Source organism: Nicotiana tomentosiformis, chromosome 2 (assembly GCF_000390325.3).
Source record: "Nicotiana tomentosiformis chromosome 2, ASM39032v3, whole genome shotgun sequence".
In the NCBI taxonomy this organism is placed as follows: Eukaryota; Viridiplantae; Streptophyta; class Magnoliopsida; order Solanales; family Solanaceae; genus Nicotiana; species Nicotiana tomentosiformis.
In genome coordinates, this window is record NC_090813.1 from 37,574,471 (window position 1) to 37,595,532 (window position 21,062).

A 21,062-nucleotide genomic window follows, 5' to 3' on the forward strand; every position below is an offset into this window, starting at 1 on the left:
AAATCAGTAAATGCGTCTGGCATTTGATTTGCTATATTCTGTAAATGGATGATCTTCTGGACCTCCTGATTATATATAGGGGTACGTGGATCAAAGTGAGATAATGATAAAACTTTTCACATAATTTCTCTTTTGATTTCCTTTTTCTCTCCCCCTAATTGTGGAAAATTTGTTTCATCAAATCGACAATCTGCAAATCGAGCAGTAAATAAATCTCCCATCAATGGTTCAAGATAGTGAATAATAGAGGGTAATTCAAACCCAATATATATTCCTAACCTTCTTTGGGGGCCCATCTTACTGCATTGTGGTGGTGTTACTGGCACATATACAACACATCCAAAAATTCGTAGATGGGCAATATTTGGTTCACGACCAAAAACTAATTGTGACGGAGAATATTTATTATAATGTGTTGTTCTAAGACGGATAAGTGATGTTGCGTGCAAGATAGCATGGCCCCAAACAATAGTGGGCAGTTTTGTTTTCATAAGTAGTGGTCTTGCTATCAATTGCAGTCGTTTAATAAATGACCCTGCAATGCCATTTTGAGTATGAACATAAGCTACAGGATATTCAATTTTTATCCCAACTGATAGACAATAATAATCAAAAGCTTGAGATGAGAATTTTTCAGCATTATCAAGGCGAATAGCCTTTATAGGATAATCTGGGAATTGTGCCCTTAATCGAATTATTTGGGCTAATAACTTTGCAAATGCCAGGTTGCGAGATGATAGTAGGCACACATGAGACCATCTTGATGATGCATCTATTAGGACCATAAAATATCTAAACAACTCACTTGGTGGGTGAATAGGTCCACATATATCCCCATGTATACGTTCTAAAAAGGCAGGGGACTCAATACCAACCTTCATTAGTGATGGTCTAGTGATCATTTTGCCTTGATAACAAGCATCACAAGAAAATTTATCATTTGTAAGAATCTTCAGGTTCTTTAATGGATACCCACTTGAATTTTCAGTAATTCGTCTCATCGTTATTGATCCGGAATGGCCCAAACGGCCATGTCAAAGCACAAAAGTATTTGAATCAGTAAACTTCTGGTTTACAATAGAGTGTGCTTCAACTGTACTAATCTTTGAATAGTATAAGCCAGAAGATAAAGTTAGTAACTTTTCTACAATGCATTTTCGGACAAAAATATTCTTTGTAATACAAAGATATTCCACGTTCATTTTATTTATTGTCTCAACATGATGCCCATTTCGGCGGATATCTATAAAACTCAACAAGTTTCTTCGGGACTTGGAGGAGAACAATGCATTATCGATAATAAGTTTTGTTCCCTTAGACAGAAATACAATAGCTCTTCCGGATCCTTCAATCAAACTTATATTACCAGAAATTGTTGAAACATTTGCTTTTTCCTTATGCAAATAAGAAAAGTATTTCTAATCTTTGAGTATGGCATGAGTTGTTCCACTATCAATTACACAAATATATTCATGATTGGTCTCTGATCCAAACACAATTTGAGGATTATCCATATTCTTCAAAATGACATAAACAAAATAAATATGATAGTAAACATCATTTTCAAATCATAACTTTTATTTATGTACAACAATTACATAACCATACTATCTACTACAAACAACAAAAATTAAAATATTTACATTTCTACAGATTCACTACCGATCACATGACTTGTTTCTCCTTCCGGGAGTGCAAAATAATCAGCTGCATCCAAATGCATGAAGTCTAAATTATCTTCAGAAATAAAATTTGCTTCAGCATTTTTCTCTGTCTTCTTCAGGGAGGCTTGATACAGCTCAACCAAGTGCTTTGGCGTACGACATGTACGTGACCAGTGCCATTTTCCTCCACATCTATAACATGCATTTTATGGCTTTGCTACTTACACGGCTTCATGCTTTTGTTCCTTCATTTTCCACTGCTGGTGGTGAGGAGGGTTCTTTGGTGCATTGTTATTACCTCGATTAGAGTTTCCTCCCCGACCACGTCCATGACCACGACTGGGGCCACGCCCTCCTCGACGCTTAGCTTGGTGGAAGTTCGTCTCATTCACTTCAGGGAATAGACAAGAACCAATAGGTCGGCTTTCATGGTTTTTCATTAATAGCCCATTATGTTGCTCGGCTACAAGAAGATGTGAGATAAGTTCAGAATACTTTTTGAATCCCATCTCTCAATATTGCTGCTGCAGGAGCATATTCGAGACATGAAAAGTGGTGAAAGTTTTCTCCAACATATCATGATCAGTAATATTATCACAACATAGTTTCAATTGGAAAATAATTCTGAACATAGTAGAATTATACTCACTGATAAATTTAAAATCTTGTAGCCTTAGATGAGTCCAATCATAACGTGCATGTGGAAGAACAACCATCTTTAGGTGGTCATATCTATCTTTCAAATTATTCCACAGTATGACTGGATCTTTAACAGTAAGATATTCCATTTCCAGGCACTCATCAAAGTGATGGCATAGGAATATCATTGCTTTGGCACGGTCTTGGTCTGATGCATGATTTTTATCTTTGATGGTGTCTGCCTGACCCATCGCATCAAGATGAATTTCGGCATCAAACACCCAAGACATGTAGCTTTTGTCCGATATATCCAGGGTTACAAACTCAAGTTTAGAAAGATTTGACATTATTTAGAAAAAGAAAGTTCGTACCTCTGATACTTTCAAAATATTTTCTCGAGATGGCAGAGTCTCGTGCTGATAACGTGTTATAAAATAAAGACAGTAAAGTAAAGACAAGTATAGAGAGAAACTGATATATTATTCAAACTTCAAACTTATGTACATAATGAACTGAATTCTCCTCTATTTATAGAAGAAAGGAAGTTGCTGTGTAAGCTGCTACTGCAAGCTGCTTGTAAGCTGATGTGTAAGCTGCTACTCTAAACTGTTGTACCAGATATAGATAATTTTCTATCATGTGTAATATTTATCCATAACGGAGTACCGAAAGGATGAGGCTTATTTTCAATAGAGTACTAAATAGATAAACATATTTACGGCAAAATCTCATATGGATAAGGTTCTTCAGGAAACTTATTTATAACGAAATACTGAATGAAAATCAATAATATAATATATTTATAACAGTAATGTAGCAATACATTGAGCTGAATGAGAAGTCACTATATGGGTGGGCCGACCCATAAGCTGGACACGGGCCCACGACGGTCATATAAACGCCAGTTTTACTTCCAAATTTCACGTGTGATGAATCAGCAATGCCGAGAGAACAGAGCGCCGTCCACGTCATGTACTGCCCGCGACATCTCCAACGCTAACCGAAATCTAATCTGAAATCCAACTGCATTCTATCCATAACCCCCTCCTTCTACTTTCTTCTTTTTTATTTATTTTTAGTTTTAGTCCCCTTTTCCCTTATTTATTCCATATATATTATGGTTTAATGGTAGTGTTTTTATTTAAAGCGTCTACTATAATTTCTTATATATCTTAACGACATTTTAAATTTGCTAGCCATGTTAAATCAGGATTTATGTCTGAACTTTACACTAATTTTGTAAATATATAAATGCCTACCACTTTGCTGAATAAAAATAAAATCAAGGGAATAAATAAAAAGGAGAATAACAGAAAAAGGGGTGAATTACACCAACTTCGTTGTTAATAACTACGGTAAGCAAACAGAGGCCATTTTAATCGGACTTCCCAAAGCCACTATCGTCTCAATTACAAGTTTACAAATATAATTTTATCAGACGCACAAATGCTCCTGGAGACGAGTTCAACAAGCCAAATCTAGAAGCGGCTTTGATTTCACTTTCTATCATCAACTTCAACTCTTCACTCGGCATATTTCCACTGTATTTGATCCTAATTCCAGTTGTTTGCTTTTTCAATTATCAATCTCAAAGCCATTTCTCTTATTTGTCTTTCATACTGTCGGCTGTCGAGCTCTTTTAGATTATCTTTGCTTCAAATCTGGTTTGATTTCTGATTTGTCGTGCTTGAACTGGATAAAATTACTTGTTTAGTGCAGACGATGAAATGAACGTTGTTTGACTGATAATAATAGTGGAGTATGGGCGCCTGTGTATTGCTTTGTTTATTGCCGTTTATTTTGTTGACTTTTCCGTTATATCTACGTTTTCTCCGCAGGTAAACATAAAAGGCTCTCAAAATGCAAGCTTCAACTTTCACAGTCAAAGGCAACATAGGTTTTGGCCTTCAGAATCGTAGAAGTTTACAAGGCTCTGGTGACTTGAAAAGGAATACTTCATTAGCTTCTAGAAGCCTCCGGATGCCGGAGAGAAGTAGTTGCTTCGGAGTCGGTATGGAATCTGCTTCCATGGGGATCGAACTTACCCGTGCTAGGAAAACTGTTCAAAGTGTCTTTGGTTCATCCGCAAAGGCCAGATCACACCGTGTTCGAGCTTCTGGTACACGTCAGAAGTCTCCTTTTCTTATTTATTTACTGAATCAACATTATATCTTCGGTTGATTAATTGATTGTTGTTTGCGACCACGGCCTCAACTTTCTGCTCCATTTATGTGTGGAATTCTGGATGTCCTTGTGCGTGATGAAAATATGATATTTTGGTATCATTTTTAGATTATGCCCTTGTTCATTGACACGTAAGACTTATTGTGGTAGATTTTCTTCCTTAACGAGATTAGGGACACAATGATGGTCTAGTTAAACCTTGTCTCGGCATCTCATATGGACTGTAGGGATTAGCTCTATTGGATTGAATTCTGAGGCAGTTTGTTGCTGTCTTCACTTACAGATCATTTGTGCAACTGCTCCACATTGGCTCAGTTTCTGCTTATACCTGCGAAGGAGCTCTAAATTATGCTATGTTGCAAACATAAGGTGGAAAGAACTGTGCACTCTAGTTCCTTTTTGCCTTCTCTAACAGTATATCACCGCATTTCTGATTTGGTGAAGGGACAAGGATGGGCGACTAAAACTGGGTAATAATTGGGCCTGCAGTTGCTATGGTGCTGTACTACTGGTATGGTGGTAGGGGTAGTTGTAATTTGGTGAGAATGGTCAACTTTAGCAATTGGTGGGTAGTCCTAACTGGTTGCATGCAGTGGCGGAGCCACATGCTCCAAAGGGGTGTCCTTTCACCGGAAAATTACACTGTATAACTCGGTAATATTTTTTTAAAATATGTATATATACTATATAATGACACCCCTTAACTTTTTGGTGAGTTTATTTCTTTATATTTTGACTCCCCTTAATGAAAATCCTGGCTCCGCCACTGGTTGCATGCACAGGTTATGAGTAGGAGATGTCATATCCGGTGGATGGTTATAATGCAGGGAAGATAGTTAAAGAACATTAAGTTTTCTCATCCGGGATGGGAACCGAGTGAAAAGTCTTTCTTTTCTCTCTTATCTTTTTCTTAGTTTTGGATCTCATTTCCTGAAACAACCAGAACATGTAGGTTTAGTAAACTTAACTTCACTTTTCCACCTGAGCTATCTGTTCGAAGTAGGTTGTGTTTAGGTTTCATTTTGGAAAAAGGAATATTTCTCATTGTTTTGCCATGTGAATTAAGCATCAGCAGAGTATGTTGTACTAAGAATTTTATTGGAATAATAAGCTGCAACCCGACTGCCTCTCTTTGAATGGGAACAAAATAAAGGTCCTGCATGGTGCCATGAAACTTGCTAACAATCATGTCTATTGGTGCGTGGCAGGAGGAGATATTGAGGATGCAGCACCTCTCAAAGTTCAAGGGCAATCATCTGGATCAGTACTGCCCTATGTGGGTGTAGCTTGTCTGGGAGCAATTTTATTTGGGTATCACCTAGGGTATGACATTATACTGATTGAACTTTGAAGAGCATTCGTTTACTGTTATTTTGCCTTACATATGTTATCATAGTTGCCGCTCCATTAAGGTAAGGGTGTCCCCAGGTTTGGCTTGTTTTACACACCAGTTGGAAGTAGACTGTGAATGCTGGTTTGGACCCACACCATAACCAAAGAAAATGTAATCACAATATTTTCTTAGTTGGTCTTGGTTGCCACTTCAGCCGTTTGATTGTATAAGCAAAAAATATGTGTATTCTCGTGAGCGGAACTCAAAGTTTTGTTCGTAGTTTGCATTCCCTATCAACTTTTCGAATTTTCTTCTCGCCTCATATAATTAAAACTTATGAATTTCAAGGTATAACTTTAAGTTTTATGTTATACAAATAACAAATGGGGCCCAAAAAGGGAGGCAAACAACTTTCTGAACTTTAAATAGATCCCGATACCTTCTCGATAACAACTCATCCAAAAGATGGGAAGTTGAATGATAAAAGTTTCTTTTTAATAAACTTGACATAATTCTTGGAGAACCCACAGAAAGGGGAATGGGACAGTTCTAATGGGATAGGGGAGTGTTTCTACCGCCATGCTTAGAAATTCTAAAAATAGATGAATTGGTTCAGTTCTGGTTGGCTGTCTGCTCTATCTTTGAGTTAGACTGGACCAAGCATATTTAGTTCAGGCATTTTCCAAGCCGACAAAGCATTTTTAGTTCATGTATATTCTAAGCCTGGCAGTTTATACTTGTAACCTCTGTTTCTGTTGTGCTATTTAGTGATAACTGTCATTTTTCTGGTTCAGGGTGGTGAATGGTGCCCTTGAATACCTAGCTAAGGATCTTGGGATCGTCGAGAACACTGTTATACAAGGCAAGTTTTAATTGAATGGTTTTTCTTATGTGAAATATAGCTTCAATGGACTACTATCCTATTTTACTGGTTCCCGAGCTGCTGGAAAGGGTCAGTTCCTTTATGAAGCCTTTCTGTCACTGAGTTAATATTTTGGCTGTGTTAGGGCAAAATTTAATTTGGCAAGCCTTGTTCAGATATAGGAGTACCAAATTTTTATTTGATTGCTTTGATTAGGATGGATTGTTAGCACAGTTCTTGCTGGCGCCACTGTTGGTTCATTTACTGGGGGAGCTCTGGCTGATAAATTTGGCCGAACAAAGACATTTGTATTGGATGCGATTCCACTTGCAGTTGGTGCGTTTCTATGGTATGTACCTTAATAGTTAAAGCTACAATGTCTGATCATTACCATTGACACAAGTATCTGATATGATGTCAAAACTTCCAGTACCACTGCCCAGAGTGTGCAGGCTATGATCATTGGTCGCTTACTTACTGGAATTGGCATTGGCATCTCATCTGCTATTGTGCCACTTTACATATCTGAGGTGTATATCTTACTCAAATTTACACCTTTTTGACACTATTTCAATGGTTTTACTTTTTTTCCTAGCATCCTGACAAACTTTTGGTGCTTAGATTTCACCTACAGAAATTCGCGGCACACTCGGAACTGTCAATCAGCTATTCATTTGCATTGGAATCCTTGCTGCACTAGTGGCTGGATTGCCTCTGTCTGGAAATCCTTTGTGGTAATTTCTCATTACTTATGTTCACAGCAGAAAACAATTTAGTTACTTTAACTTTTAAATGATTGGTACATGAAGTCATCCATAGGCCTTCCAAAAGATTTTGACAGAAGAAAATTCCAACAAGATTAGACAAGAGTGGGTTGCTCTAGTGGTAAGCACCCTCCACTTCCAACCAAGAGGTTGTGAGTTCGAGTCACCCCAAGAGCAAGGTGGGGAGTTCTTGGAGGGAGGGAGCCGAGGGTCTATCGGAAACAGCCTCTCTACCCCAGGGTAGGGGTAAGGTCTGCGTACACATTACCCTCCCCAGACCCCACTAGTGGGATTATACTGAATTGTTGTTGTTGAAAATTCCAACAAGATGGCATGAATGATTCTATCTGGACTGATTAGTCCAGAACCAATAGGCGTCTAATATAATTCTAGACAAGTTTGAGATCAAAGTTGGGGTAGTTGGCAGAATTTATCACTTTGGTGCCTCATTCTCTAGTCTGCTTATGTATCTTCTGTTATTTTTAACCTTTATGTATTTTTCATTCTTTATAGTCATGCGTCTTCTATTGATAATATTACAACTTAAATACATATTAATTTTAGTTCAGTTACTACTGTATTTCTATTCTTACTGGCAGGCTTCTAAGTTTTTAAAATTAATTTAGTACTTATGCAATTTATTATCTATTTTTTTCCCAAATACTTCAAAACTTTGTAAGTCTTGCATTGATTTTATGATCTTTTTATCAGGGAATTTCTTTGTGCCTTGTTTTTGGTTTTCCTTGAGAAAGAATTTGAAGTAAAACGATTACTTCTAATCAGCAATGGTTCTAATTGCTATTAGCAGTGCCATACTCCAGCTTTTGGTGCTAAAGCAGATAGCAATACTCTGTTTCTGTAGTTTTGACATGCAATGATCTTTTTGGAATGTCCCAGATGCCAAAAATGTTCATGCTTAGGAAATATTTTCTCTAAGCAACCATTTTGGATGTTATTGGAAGCACCAAAATCAAGTTGTGTACCTCCAAATTTTAACTTTTCTAATTGAAGCCAGAGCAAGCAGGCCCCCACAGGATTACCTGTTAATGTTATTTATTTACTTATTTACTTATTTCAGGGCCTTACTGGATATTCTACTTCCATATATCTCTCCTCAGCCAGTTGAATGACTGACTATTTCTTATTGGCGTTTCTAACTGATATCTTTTGCATCTACCTTGTTTACAAATGAATAAGGTTCTACAACTAGTAGTTGCCAGACCTCAGAAACTCTAACGAGCATGGATTTGTCTAACCTTTGCAGTTCTCGCGTTAATGATTAAATTTTTGGGTTAATGTTAAATCCATTAAGTTACTTGTCTCCCAATTCATGTCAGGTGGAGAACAATGTTTGGTATAGCACTTATTCCATCTGTTTTACTTGCGTTAGGAATGGCTTTTTCTCCAGAAAGTCCTCGGTGGCTCTTTCAGGTTTTCTCATGTGATCTTTCTTTCTAGCTTGAAATCTTCGTTATGGATTTTCTTTCTACTGCCAAAATCTATGTCGGAGACTTATAATTAAACTATTCACTTTTCTTTGGCAGCAAGGAAGAATTTCTGAAGCTGAGACATCTATTAAAAGGCTATATGGTAAAGAAAGAGTTGCTGAGGTTATGGGTGATTTGGAAGCTTCTGCGCAGGGTTCTTCAGAACCGGATGCTGGGTGGCTTGATCTTTTTAGTAGCCGTTATTGGAAAGGTATATCTTTGATCGATAAGTATTGGAGATAATGTTGATGATACGTGACTGTTTAGGCGTGTGAACCTCAGTTCTTTATATCCTTAGGTCTAATAGTTTCCTGTCATATTGTTTAAGAACGTACTTAAATTTCTGTACATGCTGTCATATTGTTAACATTCGGCTTTTGGCTATTATCATGCGCCACCATTGTCAGGAACTTTCAAACAGTGGTGTGTAGTTCTGTTCTGCTGCAATAAAGAAAAACGTCTCTCAGTTATTTTTCTTAAGTTCCAAACCTTAATTATCACTGAAGCATAGGTTTTAGTCTGGCATGTATCTCCTTTTCTTTTCTTCTTGTTATTCCTTAATCAACTTTGCCTATTTTGTTTTTTTGGGGAGGGAGGGGCGGTGTTTGGGTCTAAATATGTAGAATAATGTACCTTAAATTCTGTTGTCTTCCTCAATTCGTGACCTTCATAATCTTCTTGGTTGGAAAAGAACTGTTACTGACAACTTAATTATTCTCCAGACAATAAAAGCCTGAGTTTATGCTTGTGCGCACACAGTTCTCCACCTGAGTTTGTTCTTAATGTGATATTATCAGTCTATGGTCACTCGTTCCATAGTTCCAAACGTATTTGATATTTTGAGCTCCTGATTTTTCTGTGCTATAATTGTACAACCAAAATGAGACAATTGTACCACCAAAATGGTCTAATTGTTGTCGTCATTGCAGTTGTTAGCATTGGTGCAGCTTTGTTCTTGTTCCAGCAGTTCGCTGGGATAAATGCTGTGGTCTATTATTCCACTGCAGTGTTCCGAAGTGCTGGAATTTCATCTGATGTAGCAGCCAGTGCTCTGGTTGGAGCAGCCAACGTCTTTGGTTAGTCTTCTCCTCAAGAGTTTCGAGAACATCTGTTACTAACTATAGAATATATTTTTCTAATTGGGTATATATTCATCCAGGGACAATGGTGGCATCCTCTTTGATGGACAAACAAGGAAGAAAGAGTCTCTTGCTCATAAGCTTTACTGGAATGGTATGTCACTTTGAGTCCTTGATGGAGTTTATATGTGAAAAATAAAATACAACTTACTTGGAGCTGAACTGCATTAATCCTTTGAGGAGTGATATTTTTACTTTTAGTTGATTATTACATGTAATCAATTTAAAGATTTTGGTAGCATTTGGATGGGCACACGCGCGCGCGCGCACACACACATATACACACATGAAAAAACAGAAAAATCTTCATCGAAACAGAACATTCAAAATCTTTGTTTGTTGAAGGACCTTGTATTTCCAGAAATTCTAACTATCTCTAGCACTAGCAACGTTATACCCTGTCATAGTGTGATGCAATTCATGTACGTAGTAGAGACAATGACGAATCTTATCGTTTGAATTTAAGTGATAAATAAACCATTTTTTTAATCATTTTCTGTTATTGTTTATGGTTTGTAAGAACCTACAGAAATGTAAAACTCAGTTTATATATTCATGATCAAAATTGATATTCTTGGTTAAAAACCTTATATCCTTGCTTAGAGGGATATCTAGACCACTTTGCTTGGGCCTGTTTGGAAATAACTGTTTTGATTTGGAAAAAAACATCCATTGTTTTTGTTTCCCATAAAACCATAAATTGCTAAGTTGGTGTTTTGAGAAAATAATTCTTACAGCACACGACCAGTTCTTCCAAAACCAAATGCAAAATCCTAACACAAACATTTTTTTCTTTAGAAGGAGACCAAAACTATACAGAACCAAACCGTTTTCTAATCCAAACGTCAAAAGTCATGGCATTTGACTTCTCTTTGTGAGTCTTAGACTTCTAAGATGCTAATGTGAAAACTTGGAATCATATCCTTGTGAATCTTAGACTTCTAAGATGATAATGTGAAACATAGAATCATAACCATAACAGAGAATTTCACAGACCTTAACCTACCTCGTAGTTTAAGGTTTTACAGTAGCCTCCCTTATTTCGGTTTTTCTGTAACAAGATTGATTTAAATGATAGAATATTTCTATTATTCCAAAGATGTCCTTGTGTACCCTTGACTGAAAATGGAGAAACGTGTAATTCTCCCAATTAATAGACAAACTGTAAGTATATGAACCTACAAAATAGGTTGTGGGTGTGGAAGTTCGCACCCTGCAGATTTCTTCGCTTCATTGAAGCGAGATGGAAAACCATTAGAAGCTAAGGTCCAGAGATTATATACCTTCAGATTTGAATCTTCATTTTTTCTCCACTCTATTATACTTAATTTTACCCCAAAGTTTAGGATAATATCAACTAAAAAAAAAGGGCAACCCGGTGCACAAAGTATCCCGCATTCACGCAGGGTCCGGGGAAGGGACGCACCTCTAGGATAATACCAACTGATAATTGGTTCGACGCCTGCATATTTCTATGAATGTCATGGCCATTTCACGTCTTAGTGGAAGCCTCATCGTTGGTTGTGAACAAACTTCGAGCAGTCCATTAATGAAATGAGGAAATGAGTTCAATGTGATATGATTAAAGAAGTGATAAGCATCGTATATTTTTCTTTTTCCTTTTTTTCTTTTTTGGCTCTCTTAATTCTTATTTAAAATTTCTTGTTGAGTTTGTTTTTTTATCTATATTTATTTTTTAGCACACATATAGTACTATTTTTCCAATATAGATAGCATAAATGATTTTTGTTTAAAATTGAATAGAGCTTTGTATTACAAATATAGCACCTAATAATTAAGGTAAAAATGGGTCAAGTTCGGGATGTATAACAAATTATTATTTGAATTCAATATCGTTATGAATAAGGAAGTGAACGTAATATCTCAACCCATGATTAATGTAAGTATTAGAAATGTAACCTAGATGGATTTGTGAAAATTTTCCAATCAATAACTAATATCCGAGAAGGGTACTTTTATGAAAAATATAAAAAACTTATCATTTCAACAAGTTTTGTTATGAAAAAATCAAAATAAGGAGTGAGTACAATATTCCAAATCACAAGGAAAGTTAGTCTTATATAGGTAAACTTGAGGTCTTTGAAATATTCCATAACTATAAGCATCCCGCAGAGAAAATTCCAACATGAAGCTCTATGGGATAGCTTGCCTAAGACTTGCACGGTCTTATCCTAATCAATCCTTGGCAGTTGAACTCATTCTTTTTGCATCTAGTCGTCAATGCTAAGATGGTTCTTTAGCTGTAACCCATGCATGCATATGCTGAGGCCTGAGGGACATGACACTTTTATCCTCCTGATTTATGGCTTGTTTCTGATTTATTCTGTTTTAGCTTTATCTTGTTCTATCCATCTTATTCTGATTCTCATCATATTCTCCTTTCACAGGCTGCATCAATGATGTTGCTTTCCTTGTCCTTCACTTGGAAGGTCCTGACACCATATTCTGGCACACTAGCTGTTCTTGGTACTGTCCTGTAAGTATCATGTGCTTCCCTGCTGTTAGATCATTACTTCTTCTTTTTTCCACCGGAGCAATTTCTTCTGTTTTTTGGCCATTTTTGTTCCTTTGTCAATGCAATTTTTATTTTTATTTTTTAAAAAAGGAATGCAAATGAAATGTATATATATTTCCTGTTACCTTTTTTTCTGCAGCTACGTGTTGTCCTTCTCACTTGGTGCTGGTCCTGTTCCTGCTCTTCTACTTCCTGAGATATTTGCCTCCAGAATTAGGGCAAAAGCGGTGGCTTTGTCTTTGGGGATGCATTGGGTGAGTCTTCTTTTTTCTTTTTTTTGACGAACAAAAGGTTATAACTGCTATAAACATCATTTATGGTGTTCCGTGATTATGCTGGAAGCAAACTTTTATGCCAAAGTCCTAACATCACAATAAGCTGAAATGTGTGCTGACAGAAGTACACTCAAATGTCTTCTGAGCATATTTCTCAATGCCACGCCTCTCGGGTAATATAACATGCCAGGGTGCTAAGGAGAATGTGTATTTTATTGAAAAACCAAACTCAGTAGTCCCTTGGCTCTCTGATTTTTAGTGTTATTGTTTACTTCTTTCGTTTAAGAAGTATCTTTTGCTTTTGATTGTTATTTTCCCAGCATGAGCTGTAGGAAGATAAATATGAAAAAGTAGGAATTAATTGTGGTGGTATTTGCAGCATTGTCAGATTAATCGAAGGTTCATTCACTCCATGTTTACTTATTATCTCTAACAGCTAACTCGTCTTTCTCCTTGAACAGATATCAAACTTCTTTATTGGTCTGTACTTCTTGAGCGTTGTAACTAAATTTGGGATCAGTACGGTGTACCTGGGATTTGCATCAGTTTGTCTTCTTGCTGTTATGTATATAGCCAGTAATGTCGTGGAGACAAAGGGGCGGTCACTGGAGGATATAGAGCGTGAGTTAAGCCCAGCAATATGAGTGGTACCATATGAACAGCTGAGTAATTTCAGCTTCCGCCATCCAGTGGTCTGGATTTTGAAGAGATACTCCCAGTGGAAGTCCGTTGCTGAGACTGGATTTTGTATCACTTACCCTTTTAGACGTCTGTTTGATTTTCTTGGTACTTCGGCATCACGAATGGTGTGACATTGTAACAAACATGCAACTGATATGAAAGATTATCCACGTATAAATGAGTATTTCAGAATCCATCTCAAGACTTTTTCGGCGTTAATATTTGTGTATCAGTGAAGCTTAGGTACGCAAGATGATAATAGATACTATAAATGATTATCTTCAGATGCCAAAATGCAAGTTGCTTGATAGTTCTATTCCAAAATGATTAGTCTCCAAATCCATCTCCAAACGTTTTCTCAGCCTTTGATTATTTACTACTTCAGTGAAGCTTCGATCTGTTAAAAATGAGGTGTCATCTGACATTCACTGCCTACCTGAAATAGGTTATTTTGACCAGAGGGACGACAATATTATACTGGACTCAACTGTGTTCAAACCTTTCTGCCCGCAGCTGAAATCAGTAATTCTTAGGCAGTATTAGGGAGATTAGTTACTGAAATTATGTATACCTGATGAAGAAGTTTAATTGGATTCATCGCTGGATGTTGCATCAGAAGTTGAATCCACAGAAGGTGGGTACTAAAGGGCAGCCCGGTGCATTAAGCTCCTCTCAAGTCAATTATCTAAATGACTAAACAAATACCAGATAACGAATTGAACTCCACCCTATAACTAGATCACTCGATGTTCGGATAATCTATCAAATGCTAACCCAGTGTAGAGGGGCCAGTGTTCTGAAAATTAAAACACCCATATAGTTTGTTTAAGAAGATAGTCGTCAGTTCCAGACAAACCAGTTTGAGAGCATAAAAGGTACTGGGCGGCGTTGACACTTGACATAAAGAGGAGGCAACATACTCCTAGTCAGTTAGCTGGATATTCAGACTATATGATCTCTTCTTTCTTTCTTTCTTTCTTTGCAAGAAAAACATTATCGATTAGCAAGTAAAACACACACACATTTACAAGTGAAATGTTCAAGCCCTTAAGAATCAAAGCGATTTAGCAGAAATTGGTTGATCTACACCTAAGCCGAGGCTTAATTCCCATTTCCTCATAAACCTAGAGATCAATATACATCTTGACACTTCAAAGCTTGGGTTTACAAGGGAGATAATTTAGTCAGAAATCATCTTAATTCATAATATATATCTATTATATTTGACCCGTAGATCAAAGACGCTGCCTCCAATGGATTTTGGAGCAATCTAACATGGCAGCAGCATTGCAAACTCCAGAAGCTGATATCTCTACATATTGGATTTCCTTTCCCATCTCTCCTTGGTATCAAGCCTACAGTTGGTCAATAGGCACGATTAATAAGAACATAAAGTACACAAAGTCAAAAAGCAAAAGAAACGAAACATAACCAACCAAAATGCCACACTTATGGTACCATACTGTTAAATTTGCTATGGCATTAAATCCAATTGTTTGCTCTAACAATAGCAAACATTTTGAAAGATCATACCCCCAATGCAACTTCTGCCGCTTTTTTGACAGTGAATGTCCTACTAAATTGTCTTCTTGTGAGGATGAAAGGTCCGTCAGACTACTTATGGGCAATGTAATTCTAGAATCTTCAACTATTTTAATTGATTTTTCACCCATTGCCTCCTTACATTTGGCATTGACATCTTTACCATGATACTTTCCCACCTCAGCAAGAGTTCCTGAAAACTTCTCTTCATCACAATGTTGACTAGAAATTCACTGTCAATAGAAAACAATAAAACAAATAGACAGAAAGATAGTTGAAAATGTAAACAAAGTGCGGAGGAATCAAACAACACACCTTTTGATTTATCCTTGACCTTTGATCTTGCTTTTATTTTTAAGCGTCTTCGGTGCAACTCCTGGCAAATCCAACGCATATGATATTTAAAAGATCAATCCAGTCATACTAAGATGAAAGAACAAAAAAATAACAATGCACACGCATCTCTATATCCAAATTCCATATGGTCAATTGATGTTGTCCCTAACCTGTAGCTCAGCAAGCAAGTTCTTTTAATAAGTTTTATAATAAAACAGTACCAAGTAGGTACTGAATGTATACAAAGTGCCTGGAGTTGCCTCCTATCAGAGTAATGAGTCTAAGAAACCCAGAATGTCTTCCAATTCAATTACAAGGTTTTTCCTGCACCAAAAGTACAAATTTGTAGAAGACTGAGGTACAGGTCAGCAACAACACATGAATGATCTGACAAAGAGATACCTATATTTTACATTTTCCATAATGTTTGTTTCAACATTCCAATAGGTTCAACAGTATCCGATAGCATGATTTAACACTGAACTTACCATCCCTGCCACCAAGCTCGGCAAACAAGTTTTGAATCTCTCTTTGTCAGATCATTCATTCAGTGTTGTTGCTGACCTGTACCTCAGTATTCTTTTGATATATTAATTTTGGAGAGCTTTAATCATCTCGTAACTATGTATCCAACCGATTGGCCCAAAACCACAAAATCCCTTACTCCACGACTTAGAGAAAATGTTTAAGGGACCATTAATTGGAACATCAAAGTATATATGTGGATAAACATTGAGAACCTTAAAAGTGTCCAACAATCGCTTATAGCATTCTGAGTAAAATAGTGCGATGTATTTTAACGTATGGAACATTTTCTTTTCCAAGTGAAATTTCCCTTCATAAATTGAAAAAGTTTGCAAGTGCTTAATTCCACGTTACATAAAGGAAGTGAGGCAGACAACTTAATGTATTTCAACTTAACACCCTTCTATTAATTATAGTGTTTTCAGCATAACAACTCAATGTATTTCAACTTTTTCAATTTTGCCTTGGACTACTGTTAGCAAATGTTTATATTGCACAATTCAAACATAAAAGAGCGAACAAATGACACTGCTAGCTCTGCATCCGCTCATACAAGAAAAGAGACCTCCAATATCAAGACTTACAACTTCCTCTAGTCCTATGTATTCAGCCAATGTATATGTAGTTTTAAGGATATACAAGTTTGGTTACTTGCTGCATCACAGACTTGCAAAGTAACATCAACCAAATTTCCTAGCAAAGCACAAGTTCAAAACTGGAAATAAATGAATAAAGTGAGGAATAATCTAGAAAAACAACCAACGAAAAATCCTGGTTTTCCCACCACATTCAGCAATTACTACTTTTTCAGAGAGAAAAAAGAAGAATAAATGGAGCTAATTTTTAAGGTGTATGATTTCAAACAACAAGGTTGGTCCAATTTAGATATTTTATCGTATGATAAAATTGACTGAAGTGATGAAGAGGACAAAAGGGATTACTTGAAACTTGGAAATTTGAGCAGGGTTAAGACCCTTTTTAGAGGTAAAATTGGGTTGTAGAGATGGTACTGATGCTATCGCAGCTTCTCTCCTTCCATCGTCGTCTTCTTCCATTGCTGCTGATCACCAACCTGGTGGAGACCCGACTCTAACCCGTTTTGCCGTGTGACAATTTGTTCGGCGTTCAATTACCGTAATGGGCCTAGATAATAGAGACCCTAAACTGTATTTTTTCGAAAAATTAATTGAGTTAGCCACTTTTTGGACCGGCTATTAGAGTTTAGCCAGTTTTTAAAAGGAAAAAGTACAGAAATAGCCAATTTAAACTCAAACTTATCAACCTCTAGTCCAAAATTAGACACTTACCAAAAGTAGCCAAAAATTAGAGATACACTCAAGGAAGGATTCTTCCATCCGAGAATCACGCTAAAGATCTTCCTTCCTTCCCTGTTTTTCAAGCGTATCAATTTCACAAAGACCTACATTGTGTAAATCACGGCCTTCTCTCTCAAAAAATTCTCAAAAGGAGCTCCAAATTTCACTCCAAAATTGATCAATTTTACTGAAGAAGCAACAATTTCCTTTCGCGATTTCTCTGTAGATACAGCTTTGATGAAGAAACTACGAAATACAATCAAAATCAATCAAGGAATTAGTGAATTTTGACCTAATTTCGGCTACTTCAATGGCAAATTTACCAATTTTTATCCAATATGGTGGCCGGTGGAATGCTGACAATAGTTTTGTGGATTACAATATCGGTGATGTAATAGTTACTCCAAATATAAGTTTTGAAGATTTTGTAGACGTGATTTTGAAACAACTTATGATAGATACTTCATTGAATGCTATTGAAATCAAATACACTGTCCAAAATGGTTCTCCACCAATAATGATACACAATAATATGGTTGTATATGTATATCTTGAGCTGGAAAAAACTCTAAATTTACAATGTATCCCCTTTGTATAACATCGAGCGAAAAGGATATGGACATGATCTGCTACAATTTAAATTCTGTTGTGATTTCCTCAGAATGTACACAAAGCTCAGTTATACAAGAAAGATACAACGATGATACAATTAATATGATTGAGTTTGGGGATAGAGAAGACTGGCAGGATACAGAATCTGATGAAAATACAATAATAACTGACCCTCACACATAGATGTAGAAGAAGGTCAAATTTATAAAAACAAGGCTACGACAATCAAAATCATGAAGCATTTGGCAGTAAAGGAAAAACTTCAGTTTAAGGTGCATACATCAAGTAAAAGTAGGTATCAAAATATTTACTGTATAATTATGTATCTCAATGTATATCGTAGTTGAGGTCAGAAGCATAATTATGCAGAAAATAAGTTTTTGCTTGTAAGTTTGTTGTTGTATACTTTTAAGTTGTGGTTGTCACTGTGTAATACTGTATAGTCATTGTATTTTTTCATCTAGTATTGTGGATGGCAGTGTGTATCACTATATTCCATTGTATTTAATGTCGCTTTGTTTATTGATGAAAAAGTTTATATCCTTGTCGTAGGTACTGCCTAGTATGCATCAACAACAACTGCGATTAGTGTTTTAAGTCTTCCAGTCTGAAAAAAGCAAAACTTTTCAAGGTCAGAAATTTAAGCAAACTGCACTCATGCCCGCTGAAAGATAGATCTTACGCACAACGTCAAGTGATCACGTCCAAATGCACACCTCAATAGAGATATGTAACGGTCGTTTGCAATAATAAAACTCAACTAAGAGTCGGGGTCGAATTCACATGGAGCTAAGATGGGAGTTAGGGGTATATATTTCAATGTGAGTGATTGAATTGTCTAGATTGAATTTCCACACAAAAATTTGTTTTCTATTTTTAGTTTTATTCTAAGGATTGCAAAATAAAGAAAGAAGACTAGCGATAATTATTTTTGAGGTTTTTTCAAATTGATAAAAAGCCTAGGTTTGTGACCATTACCTAGGTGTTCGCCTGATGGGATAAAGACTTTAATACTTATTTTATTGGTTGAGGTGTATTATAGCTATCAACTATAAATTACCCACTCAATACCTCTCGGTCAGAGAGTGATTTTGCCCAATTTGGCTTTCTCGAGACCAAATGGGTATTCACACAAAATAGTTAATAAAAGTTCAAGTCGGGTTATTACTATCTCTAGGTTAAACCCTTTAATTGGGTTAATCAATCTCTTGATTGACCCAATTTCTTGTTGGCTACGTTATCCTAGACTAGGTCTCTCTTTCTTAAGTAGAGACTAAGTCAAATAGGCATGAACTAATAATTTCAAAATTAAAGCATGAACTAAGCTAAATAATAAATACCCAATCATAAACACGCACTAAATTAGATACCCATAAGGTTTACACACTAGGGTTGGGTCACAACCCTAGTAAAAATCTAGCTACTCATACTTGGATTTGAAGAAAATAGAGAAGACTAATTAAACTCATAATTAAAGCTTAAAATGATTAAATCTATTGTAAAATACACCAAAACAAAGTATACTTTCAAAAATGGCAAAGAAAAATGGTTACAGTAATTGCAGAGGTTCAAACTTGACCTAATTTTGTGAAATTCATCTATTTATATAAGGCTGATAATCTCGGATAAAAATGCCCCTCGGGAGGTTCTGCGGCCGCACAATTCCATGTGCGGTTCGCAGATTTCTTTATTTGACAAGAGCTGGAGTTCTGCGGCTGCACAATTCTGAACTGCGGCCGCGAGGCAACTTTTCTATGGTCCGCAAATTTAGAACTGCGACCACAAGGTACCTTTCTGCGGTCCGCAATATTAGGATTGTGACCGCAAGGCAATCTTGTGCGGCCACACAAATCTTGTGCGGTCCGCAATTCACTGAGGCTGGACTTGGTCTATTTTCATTCTCTCTGATCTTGACCCTTAGCCCATCTTTTGTGGACGCACAATTCATGTGCGGTCCGCAATTTGCACAAATGCCTGTAGATTTTTCCTTCATTGTTTGAGGCCGCAAATGGAATTCTGTGGCCCGTAATTTCTTCTACGGCCGCAGAATTCCTTCTATGGATCGCACATTGTGTGCTTCTGTGCCCTTTATTGCCTTGTGCTTGACTGCTCCTTTTTTAGCCGGATTTTATCTCGAGAGCCCAACTTCCAGCATTCCTGCAATTTTGCACAATTTCATTAGTTTCGGGAACATAATTTAATGATTTTAAATTAAAACAAAAGCTAAAAGGCGCTAATAAGTAGTCAAAATCCCCTACTTATCAACTCCCCTAAACTTAAGTCTTTGTTTGTCCTCAAGCAAATAAATTAGTTCTCACCTCCAAAAGTTAAGGGTCATTTCAGCGAGTAGAAGGTGATCCATCCACACATCAGTTGGAATCAACAATTACCCACACTACCTATGTATTATCAACAAGGCGACAAGTTGAACATTTATGCACATATAGTTCTAAAGCGACATTTGAGCATCAAAAGTTGACTTTACTCATCAAGGACTCTTGCTCTATCATGTAGGTCATGGTGGATTCCAAACTCTTCCTCTTCTACTTTCCGGTTTCCTGGCTCACTTAATAATTTTAGCACTTAATCCAAAGATTTATGAAAGGTTCACTCATCTCTCTCAAGAGAATGTCGCAAGTACGACTTCAAGTACCATAGGCTTGCCCCTCATGTAGATCACCACTAATGTAAGATCACTCGGCTTGAGATCAAATAGGACTTCTTTCAGGATGTAATGAAGGCTTTTGGATTAGGGTTGGATACAATATGGGTGAGTGGTTACACCTTTCCTTAAGCACTCTATTTTTCATTTCTCGGCTCACACTTTGCCAATTCTTTGGGGCACTTTCTTTTCCTTGAAAAACTAGAGAGACTTAACATCACTCTTTCTTGATCATTCCATTCATTTCCCCCCTCTTTTATTTCTTCATGTTTGGGATCATTATCTCTCTTTGAATCCCTTCAACTCTTCCACTTATTCACTATTTTGTATTTTTTTTTGTTCTTTTCTTTTCTTGCCTTTTCTTCGCATCATTTCTTTTCTTTTTGTACCTTGATACCTTTTTGAAGCTCCTAGTCTCTCCCCTAAACTAATATTTTTAGCCAATTGTTTCACAAGAGTGTTAAGGAAAGCTCGGGTGCCAAGAGAGGGTCACAATCAAACGGGT

The 21,062-nt window shown here is 36.7% G+C and overlaps 3 protein-coding genes across 11 annotated transcripts; 1 reads left to right on the forward strand and 2 right to left on the reverse strand.

The window, feature by feature from the left end:
* Positions 1-1,885: 1,885 nt before the first annotated feature.
* LOC138904636 (uncharacterized) lies at positions 1,886-2,554 on the reverse strand. Its single transcript, XM_070193141.1, has 2 exons — positions 2,314-2,554; positions 1,886-2,127 (listed from the first exon to the last, which is right to left on the reverse strand). Exons 1-2 carry the CDS (start codon positions 2,552-2,554, stop codon positions 1,886-1,888), a joined length of 483 nt encoding a protein of 160 aa, XP_070049242.1.
* A 1,121-nt stretch (positions 2,555-3,675) lies between these two features.
* On the forward strand, positions 3,676-13,758 carry LOC104104422 (plastidic glucose transporter 4). The gene is made up of 14 exons (XM_009612502.4): positions 3,676-3,846; positions 4,142-4,422; positions 5,696-5,810; positions 6,615-6,682; positions 6,899-7,031; positions 7,113-7,212; positions 7,304-7,416; positions 8,784-8,877; positions 8,991-9,144; positions 9,863-10,009; positions 10,093-10,166; positions 12,481-12,569; positions 12,748-12,862; positions 13,345-13,758. The coding sequence occupies exons 2-14, from the start codon at positions 4,164-4,166 to the stop codon at positions 13,525-13,527; spliced, it is 1,644 nt and encodes a 547-aa protein (XP_009610797.1). The 5' UTR covers positions 3,676-3,846; positions 4,142-4,163; the 3' UTR covers positions 13,528-13,758.
* An 896-nt stretch (positions 13,759-14,654) lies between these two features.
* LOC104104423 (uncharacterized) lies at positions 14,655-17,110 on the reverse strand. 9 transcript variants are annotated; one of them, XR_011413789.1, is made up of 4 exons: positions 16,909-17,087; positions 15,422-15,482; positions 15,023-15,339; positions 14,655-14,919 (listed from the first exon to the last, which is right to left on the reverse strand). XR_011413789.1 is itself a non-coding variant. In XM_009612503.4 (4 exons), exons 1-4 carry the CDS (start codon positions 17,020-17,022, stop codon positions 14,877-14,879), a joined length of 507 nt encoding a protein of 168 aa, XP_009610798.1. In that variant the 5' UTR covers positions 17,023-17,110; the 3' UTR covers positions 14,655-14,876. The 9 variants fall into 9 exon arrangements, 8 of the variants coding, with proteins under 8 accessions (XP_009610798.1, XP_009610799.1, XP_070051264.1 ...); XM_009612503.4 differs by having other exon boundaries at positions 15,023-15,311; positions 16,909-17,110; XM_009612504.4 differs by having other exon boundaries at positions 15,023-15,299; positions 16,909-17,103.
* Positions 17,111-21,062: the final 3,952 nt, after the last annotated feature.